The sequence below is a fragment of the Marmota marmota genome, unplaced genomic scaffold (assembly GCF_001458135.2).
Source record: "Marmota marmota marmota unplaced genomic scaffold, marMar, whole genome shotgun sequence".
NCBI lineage: Eukaryota > Metazoa > Chordata > Mammalia > Rodentia > Sciuridae > Marmota > Marmota marmota.
The window spans coordinates 42,457,872-42,468,071 of record NW_025999853.1 but is presented as its reverse complement, the minus strand read 5'-3'; the positions used below and the strand labels follow the sequence as shown (position 1 = coordinate 42,468,071).

General features: G+C 32.9%; 1 protein-coding gene across 1 annotated transcript in view; it reads left to right on the top strand.

Annotated features, from left to right (window-relative positions):
* The window catches only part of Tbk1 (TANK binding kinase 1), a 45,294-nt gene that overhangs the window by 22,120 nt on the left and 12,974 nt on the right, over nt 1–10,200 (top strand). The window contains exons 7-11 of the mRNA XM_015483057.2: nt 1,303–1,413; nt 3,888–4,067; nt 6,538–6,734; nt 7,809–7,867; nt 8,245–8,336. Of these exons, the coding sequence (XP_015338543.1) occupies nt 1,303–1,413; nt 3,888–4,067; nt 6,538–6,734; nt 7,809–7,867; nt 8,245–8,336 (639 nt within the window). The remainder of the gene's footprint in view (nt 1–1,302; nt 1,414–3,887; nt 4,068–6,537; nt 6,735–7,808; nt 7,868–8,244; nt 8,337–10,200) is intronic.

Genomic DNA, 10,200 nt, shown 5'->3' with positions numbered 1-10,200 from the left:
AAAAAAAAAAAAAAAAAGAAGAAGAAGAATTTATGTAAGAATTCTATCATTCCTCTGTTAACCTCTGTTTTGTAGAAATCTTACCTATCTCCATTTATTCCTCCATAATCAGGTCCTTCTTGCATGAACTCACCTTGTTTTTCATTAATTTCCTTCTTTGAAAAATCTTTTCTCAGGGTATGATAGTGCATGTTTATAATCCCAGCAACTCAGGAGGCTGAGGCAGGAGGATCACAAGTTTGAGGCTAGCCTCAGCAATTTAGCAGGATCTAAAGCAACTTAGAACCTGTCTCAAAATAAAAACGGTTGAGGATGTGACTCAGCACCTCTGGGTTCAATCCCTGCTTCCAAAAAAAAAAAAAAAATCTCTTAAAGCAGAAATTGTGACTGTTTCTACTTAGGAGGCAGCAGTCTAAATCAGTCAGTTGTGCTGATTGGTTGAAGGGGTTTATTTGTTTTAACACATTGATTTACTCAGCACACATTTATTTAGATATTAAATTCTGATATGAGATTATGTAAGATCCTTCTGTATTATGTAACATGATATTTTAATATGGGTGAAAATATTCTTAAATGTCTGAAGCTCTCTCACCTTTCCCCCCTACTTTTAGATTTTATTTAGGAAAGTTTTGAAATGCTTTAAAAGACTGTTTTCTTTGACTTGCTATGTCATTTAGTGGTATTTTGCTTCCCCATCAATCTCTCTTTGGTTCATCTTTATTTTTATCATCATCAGGAATCACACAAAATTTGACTTACAATTTTGGTCTATACATCTATTCCTATATGTGTATATATTTTTTCAATATATAAAATTTTTTCTGATACTGTGCTATGTTATAGTTTTATCTTTTTTTTAATTAAAAAAAAATGTTATTGTTCATTCTGCAGTAATTTTATAGTCCAGTTGACTGTGCCTTTGGATAATGTGGGTAAGAAGGATTAGATGCTATTTTGATGGTCTAGAGATGTTCTGTGACATAACTTTTTTTGTTTGCTCCATTTTTTCAGATGGAAAAATTAATATTTTTGTTGTGAACATCAAGATGCTGTTAATGGCACTCTGAGATCCCAAATGAAAATTAATTATGGCATATATAAAATAATCGTACAACCACTATTCTACTTCAGTCAGTCAGATTCAAAATATTTTGATTGTTTTATGGATCCTGTGACCATCAATCACAATTCGTCTAGTAGATAATTGTAGGTGCAATTGAGGAAATACTTTTGCAAAACCCATTAATAAGCCATGCAATAATGAACTGCTTATTTTATTATGCTTTTATTTCTCCCAAGGTATAAAATAATCACTGGAAAGCCTTCTGGTGCAATATCTGGAGTACAGAAAGCAGAAAATGGACCAATTGATTGGAGTGGAGACATGCCTATTTCTTGTAGTCTTTCTCGGTTAGTATATGTACTTAGTTCTCATTGTTTGCACTTGGGATTTTTAAATGTTTGTTGCCTAAAATCACAAATACTGAAATACTTAAGTATAGTTTGGTTTTAGTTATTATTAAAGCATGTGATTTTTGTCATTTGTGGTTATGTAAAGATTTATTCTGAGCCTATGTAAACAATTTCCCCAAGACAGGGCATATAATTTTTTATAGTTCATTAGAATTATACCTAATAGTGGAGTTCCTTGTGACACAGTCATATGTAGACATAATTTGCTCCATACAGTCTCCATTATTTTTCCTTCCCCTCTTCCCTCACCCTGTGCCTCTTCCCCTGTTCTTCTGGTCTTTCTTTTATTCATAGGGCATATATTTTTTGAGATTGCTAATCACTAGTCTTGGAGTTCTTCCAAAGTCAAGATTCTACTCAGGACCTTGATTTTTTTTTCTTTTTTGTATTGACCTTCATATTGATGTACCACAAAGAGTGATGTAGATTTGAATAAACATCTCAACTGGAGTTGTAAAAAGCAAATGCTAAGAAGTGTGACACTATCCTCATTTTTAAAAATATTCTAATAAGAATGTCCTACTATAAGTGGAAAAAAATACTTAAATTATTCAAAAGGCAAAATAATGGTTTTCTAGTACTTTTTCAGAATTTCAAATGTTTATATGGGTCCTAAGTTAGCATCCAGAATTCAAAAAAAAATGTTGTTTATAAGATAAGAATCCTTTTATCACACACAAAAAATAATGTAAAAGAAATTAAAAGTAGAATAAATTATGTAAGATATTTACTCGGGAAATAAAGCCCAAACTCATCAACATTTGGAATTATCGAATTAACTTAACATTTTTCCTGAATGTGATAGTAGTTTAATCCACAAGTGAATACACAGAGGGTCTGATGGCTTTGGCACCAATTAAAAGTTGTGGGCACAAGGACTTTAAATATCACAAATTAAATGAAAACAACAAACCAAAAATGTGATAGACTACAAAATAAATAAGTAAATAAATAACCATCTTTTTTCCTGTCGTAGTAGTCAAGACAAGATGGAGAGCGAAACCTAACCCAACTGGTTTAAGTGAAAAAGGAAATAGATTGACTTTGTAATTAAAAGACCACATATATATGACTCAGAGCACAACTGAATCCTTGACCTCAGACTGTCATCAAGACTTGGTCTCTTTCCATTGTTCAGATATGCTTTTCTTTGACTTTTCTTCACTTAAGGTCAGACTCTTTCCTGGGAGCTACTGATGACTGCTGGCATTCCCAAACTAACATTCTCACAGTTTTGAAATCCCCATAGGAAGAAGACTGGCTTTGTTTCGCAAACATTTCTGGATTGACTTTCATTGTACTAATTTGTACTATCACCTGGCCACCTTCAGTTAATCACAATAACCACATGTCCATCTGTGCACAAGGAGAGGTGCTAGAGAGTAGAGGGATTTGAAGTCCTTATAAAGGAGAGAGAATGGATACCTGTTTAGCAAAAATAATGTCTACTGTGTACTTTAAAGTCTATTATTGGGATTCTTGTGGTTGTCACATAGCCAAATTTAGAATTTAAAGTCTATTTCAAATTCTGTTATTGAGGGTATCTTTGAACATGTTTTTTACATAATTGTAAAAGCATGAGGCAGAATAAGGGTTCTTCCACTCAATTTTTTTTAAATATATAAGCTTTTTACTCAAATTATTCCTTGTTAAATAGGTATTGATTGCTAGATTATTATAGTAATTTTACTTTCTAAGGGAGTATACTAAAAAGGCGTATTGAGTTCCTTATATAAAATTATATGTTGGAGTGCCATATTACCATATTACCATATTGCTGGAATTAAAACATTGTCTTAGCCTCATGACCATCTGGTTTCTAATCACCTGCTCTTACTGGTTATCCATATACATAGATGATCTGGAAAAGTGAGGAAACTGAACAAGGAGGGAATCAAAGAGAAAATCAGTAAAAGATAAGCTAACATTAAAAAGCTGTACTTCCTAATTCATTGACAAGTAACATTAAATAAAAGTTATCTGGCTTTCTGAAAAGTTGACAGACTTTAATTTTTCAAGAAAAGTAATCCATTAATTAAAGTTCAGCATCCTTAATCCAAAATGTTCCAAAATCCATAACTATTTGAGTGCCAGTGTGGTACAAGTAGAAAAACCCACATCTGACCTCATTGACAGGTCATAGTCAAAAGGCAGGTACACTAAAAATACTGTATAAAATTACCTAATGCTATGTGTGTAATGTATTAGTGAATTTGAGACTTTGGTTCCATTCCCAAAATCTCTTTCATAAAGTATATACACATATGCCAAAGTTTGAAAAAATTTTGAATTCAGAAACATACAGACTGTAATAATACTAGCAATTCCTTTAATTCATTGGTAAATGTTATGATTCTGTACCTAAACAAAATGTGACATTTACTCTTTAACTTTTTTCAATACTATTTTAGGGGTCTTCAGGTTCTGCTTACCCCTGTTCTTGCAAACATCCTTGAAGCAGATCAGGAAAAGTGTTGGGGTTTTGACCAGTTTTTTGCAGAAACTAGTGATATACTTCATCGAATGATAATTCATGTTTTTTCACTACAACAAATGACAGCTCATAAGATTTATATTCATAGCTATAATACGTAAGTACCTTTTTTTATGTTCTTATGTCAGAATGATGTGTTATGTAATAAATATTTTCCGGAAATAGAAAAGATATCTCAGCTTCACTAAAGGCACCCACTCTCACTAGAAAAATTATGATTGAGTGCATAGTAATTCCTTTTCACTTATCTCTGAAATAAAAAGGATTAATTTTCTTAAATCCCTAGGCAAATTAACTTGTCTTTAAACTGCATGTTTTAGAAAACTAATTCTTGGACTTCTTTCGAATTATATAATCACATAACCACGAAATACCATGTACTGATAAATGAGCTGGATTTTAAGAATATTATCTTGTTTTAAAAACATGAAAGCCCAGGGGCTGGGGATGCGGCTCAAGCAGTAGCGCGCTTGCCTGGCATACGAGCAGCCCGGGTTCGATCCTCAGCACCACATACAAACAAAGATGTTGTGTCCACCGAAAACTAAAAAATAAATATTAAAAAAATTCTCTCTCTCTCTCTTTAAAAAAAAAAAAAAAAAAAAAATTAAAGCCCAAATATAGTGTAGTTTTGATTTGCACTTAGTAGGTGCTGGAGATCAATCAACATTTGTTTTACATATACAAAACCATATTACACCCATGTGGCATATACCATATACTACAAACATGGATATGTGCACATGCTCATACACTGCCTATAAAACTGAGGAAAGGGGCTGGGGTTGTGGTTCAGTGGTAGAGTGCCTGCCTAGCACACATGAGGCACTGGGTTCGATCTTCATCACCGCATAAAACTAAAATAAAGGTATTATGTTCACCTACAACTAAAAAATATATTTTTAAAAAAACTGAGGAAAGTAAGTTAGATGGATTGTATCAAAATAAATACTCTGATTGTGATATTTTACTATATTGCAAGAAGTAACCATTGGGGAAACTGGAAGAAAGGTATATGGCATCTTTCTGTATTATTTCTTAACGACTGCCTGGGAATCTCTACAGTGACTTCAAAATAGAATGATTTTTAAAATGAAGAGGGGATAATAACACTCATTTAACATGCCTTAGTTTCTGTTCTGACAAAATTCAAATAGCAGTTTTCATGCCTAATAAAAAAGGGGATGAGGATATAGATCCATGGTAGAGTAACTGCTTAGCATTCATGAGGCCCTGGGTTCAATCCCCAATACCAAAGAGAAGAGGAGGGTAGAGTAATAGGGGTAAAATAAATTAGATGAAATAGTTTAGATACTATTATCCAATATATCTAATATACATAAAATATAAATGCAGTAATATTAATGTAATATTGTAGTATATTATTTACCTTTATTTTGGTACTTAATAACCTAAGTAAATATACATCATGAGGGTTGGGGTTGTGGGTCAGTGTTAGGGCACTTGCCTCACATGTGTGAGGCACTGGGTTCAGTCCTCAGCACCACGTAAAAAATAAATAAATAAAATAAAGGTATTGTGTCCATCTACAACTAAAAAAATTTTTTTTTAAATATGCATCCTGGTTAGATGTTGCCCGTCAGTTTTTGTTCTAAAACACTTGAATTTTCAAGCCAGGCTCTGTAGCACATGCCTATAATCTCAGCGGCTCAGGAGGTTGAGACAGGAGGATCATGAGTTCTAAAACAGCCTCAGCAACGATGAGGCGCTTAGCAAACTCAGTGAGACCCTCTCTAAACAAAATACAAAATAGGGCTGGGGATGTGGCTCAATGGTTGAGTGCCCCTGAGTTCAATTTCCAGTACAAAAATAAAAGGGGGGGGGCTGGGAATGTGGCTCAGTGGCCAAATGCCCCTGAGTTCAATCCCAGGTATCGCGCCCCCCCACCCCACCCCACTCCCCAAAAAAACTTTTCAGCCTGAGCCAAATCAAAACAGAAGCTTGTGGCAAGGCCACATCACAACATTATTGCTAAAACATTTCTTTAATTTCAAAGATCTGCTCTAGGGAAGTGTACCTTTTCCCCCAATTTTGAAAATATGTGGTTTTCTTAATTTATTACATAGTTGTGTTGCAAATATAGTGTTGGTTTTTAAGTATTTAAGTCATTTAACCCTCAAGAATTCTAAAATCAGTACTATTTCTATTCCCATATACTAGTGAGGAAACAAAGTACAGACGAATTAAGTAACAGCATTGCACAGCAAGAAAGTGGAAGAGCTGGGATTTGAACCTATGTGTCTATGTGACTCAGAATCAGTATTCTTAATGTCTCTGTTATGTTTTCCCCCATCTTTAAACATTAGGAATCTTGTATATTACAAAGGTAAATAAACAGAAAAATATTTCAGAATAGACTTCTATAAGGACAAGTTACGGAATTTTCATTTTAGTGGACATTTTAGTATTCCACATTAAAAAAAAAAACGGTATTGTAGGGACTGGTCAAGATCTTAGAAATTAATGTCATTGCACTCAACATTTAAACTAAAATTGTACTACTCATTTGATCTAAAATTACTTTGTCTTCAACTTTTTTTATACAGTGCTACAGTATTTCATGAACTGGTATATAAACAAACCAAAATTATTTCTTCAAATCAAGAACTTATCTATGAAGGACGACGCTTAGTCCTAGAACCTGGAAGACTGGCACAGCATTTCCCTAGAACCACAGAGGAGAATCCTATCTTCGTTGTAAGCCGGGAACCCCTGAGTACCATAGGATTAATATATGAAAAAAGTAAGTTGAGATTTTTCTTGTTATTATTGTCCATTAAAAAAATACCAAAAATATGTAATTATAAGTGATTGTCATTTTCATAATGTTGATGGTAACATTATTGTAGAACTTATAAATATTATAATTTTGTAAATTAGTCTAAAAAGAGAAGTAGTAAAATTGAAAACCTAATAGTCATAATTTGATGTCAATTATTTTGTTTCATAAAGTGGTAAAATAGTTTTCATGTATATATTTTACTATAACTCTGCTTTTAAGTTGTGCTGACATGCAGAATTAACCTTTCATATCATAAATGTTAGAAAATATTTATTATATCCAGTGTGTATTCAACATTGTACCAGGCCTTAGAATCTAAGAAAAATTGTATCTACTTTTTTTTTTAGATGTATATAGACACAATACATTTATTGTATTTATTTTTATGTGGTGCTGAGGATCAAACCCAGTGTCTCACATATGCTAGGCAAAGTGCTCTACCACTGAGCCACAGCCCCAGCCCATATATATCTGCATTCTTTTTTAGTTGTAGATGGACACAATATCTATTTTATTTATTTATTTTTATGTGGTGGTGGTGCTGAAGATTGAACCCTGTGCCTCCCACATGCGAGGCAAGCACTCTACCACTGAGCTACAGTCCCAGCCCTGTATCTGCATTCTTAAGATCTTAAATTCTTGAAATCTTAAATTATTCACTCCAAAACATGAATTACCCAGATTTTTACCTTCCTATTTAGAACTTTGGAAACACTGAGCTCATTATGTTGGAATATATTTAAGAAAAAATGAGGGGCTGGGGATATAGCTCAGTTGGTAGACTGCTTGCCTCACGTGTACAAGGCCTTAGGTTCAATCCCAGCACCACGAAAAAAGAAAAAAAAAAAGAAAGAAAAAATGAGATGCCTTAGAAATATTGAAGGTAATTAGGGCATGAGCATTATTGTTTCACATAGGTTTTTTTAATCAGGAAAAGTACACTAAAGAGTTGACACTGATATTTAATTTAGACATTCTGTTTGCCATATAAAGAATAAAATAATTCACTCAGAAATTATCTTTCTGATATTTCAGTTTCCCTCCCTAAAGTACATCCACGTTATGATTTAGATGGGGATGCTAGCATGGCTAAGGTTAGTATTTAATTGAATTATTATGTAAACATTGAATTATCCTATCAATAGTGGAAGAAATAAAATATATCTTTATAAATGCCTTTGGCTTAGAAAATTATTCACTTAATTAATTATGCTTTCTAGATTGTTTTGTGCTCTCTTCCTTATTTTCTATCCTTTCTTGAACTCATTATAAGAAAATTTTATCGAGACAGTACATGTATAAATAATGTTAAGGATGAAATATTTATTTTAGTTATATCTGCTCTTAGCTTTTGGTAGTTTATTGTGTTTTTAATTTATCTGATAGAAATATATAGGCTTGAAAATTTTTGTGAAAGTTTTTTTACTCTACCACCGTTGGCACCAAATATTGATTTTTTTTTTCCCATCAGTCAATAACAGGGGTTGTATGTTATGCCTGTAGAATTACCAGTACCTTGCTGCTTTATCAGGAATTAATGCGAAAAGGGATACGATGGTTAATGTAAGTAATAGATGAAAATTTTAAAAGTGATCATCTCATAGACCTCACTAATTAACATTGTTGATAGTTTACCACTTCAGACTAATTACTTGCATGATTGATTTTTTTAAATTTTTTTTCAGTTGTAGATGGACACAATACATTTAATTTAATTAATTTATTTATTTTTATATGGTACTGAGGATTGAACCCAGTGCCTCACACATGCCAGTCAAGAGTTCTACCACTGAGCCACAACCCCAGCCCTTGATTTTTATTATACTATATTTATTTCACAGTTAGTTTATAAAACATTTAGAAGCTATTTTTTCACTTATTTCCTACAATAATTTTATGAGACAGGATTGTTAGAATCTGAATATTAAAACTTATACAACATGTCAGATGTGGTAGCACACATTGGAATCTCAGCAGCTAGGGTACTGAGGTAGGAGGATCACAAGTTCAAGACCAGCCTCAACAACTTAGCAAAACATTGTCTCAAAATAAAAAAGTACTGAGGATGTAGCTCAATGGTAAAGCACCTCTAGGTTCAATCCCCAGATCCCACCCACCCTGCAAAAAAACCTTACACAACACCTTTACCATGTGATAGCAAATGAATTCCTTTTCCAAAAACAATGACTTGGTTGTCATTATGCTATTTCAAAAGGCCTTTTCATTGTCATGATCCAACGTAAGAATACTTTCCAAGTTTAAATCTTCAGGATAGTCCTTCATTTCTTACCTTTCCCCCAAATGAAGTATATATTCACTTTTTTAAACAGCATTATTGAATATAATTCACATACTATATTCACCCATTTAAAATATAAAATTTTTAGTAAGTACAATTTTTAAAAAATATTTTTAGTTGTAATGGACATAAGAATTTTATTTATTTTATTTTTTTATGTGGTGCTGAGGATCGAACCCAGTTCATGCATGCTAGGCAAGTGCTCTGCCACTGAGCCACAACCCCAGCCCAGTATGTATAGTTTTTAGTTGTTTACAGAGTTGTGCAACTACCACCACTTTGTTTAGAACATTTATTTAATCACACCAGAAAGAACTTTTGCATTCATTGGCCTTCATTCCTCATTTTACTCCAAATCATCCAGTCCTAGGCAACCACTAAATATAGTTAGTTGTTATAGATTTGCCTAGTCCAGATATTTCCTATGATATGAATCATACAATATGAATATACACTCACCTTGATAAGTAGTATAAAAGCTATCTTTTTAAAATCACTTCCCAAGTAGTTTTTCTAGAACAGAATATTGATCATCTAAGGATTTTCTTCCTGCAAGTGATCCTAATAAATGTAACATGGATATGATTTTGGCCTTTTTTTCTTAACCTATTATTTATAATGTCATTTTTCCATCTGATAAGCTCTCTTCTGAGAATTATGCTTATTAGCATTCTATACATTGTTTGAAGCATTTGGATTTTGTACATGTATGGTAATGGCTTTGTTGCCAAAAGATGGTAAGAAGTATGTTTTCTGAGCTCACCTCACGGTATGTCATGTCCCTGAGCTTAAATGCTTCTGACAGTGTGTATATTTCTACCTCATGCCCATCCCTTGCAAAAATATGTATGAAGTATTCTCTTTTTTAGACTTTTATTATCCTTCCAACATTATGTGAAACCCATAAATACAATAATTTTCAATGTGTTGACATATCCAATTTCTAAGTCTATTTTCCTATTTTCAATAAGAAGCCTCCTTGTGGAGCTAAAGGTGTAGCTCAGAGGTAGAGCTCATGCCATATGTACCTGAGTTCAATTCCCAAGCATAAATGAATTAATAAAGCCTCCTTATTTTTTACTAAGTGGTTTCTAGAAAGTTTTCATCTTCTCTTGCTATTTTCTATAC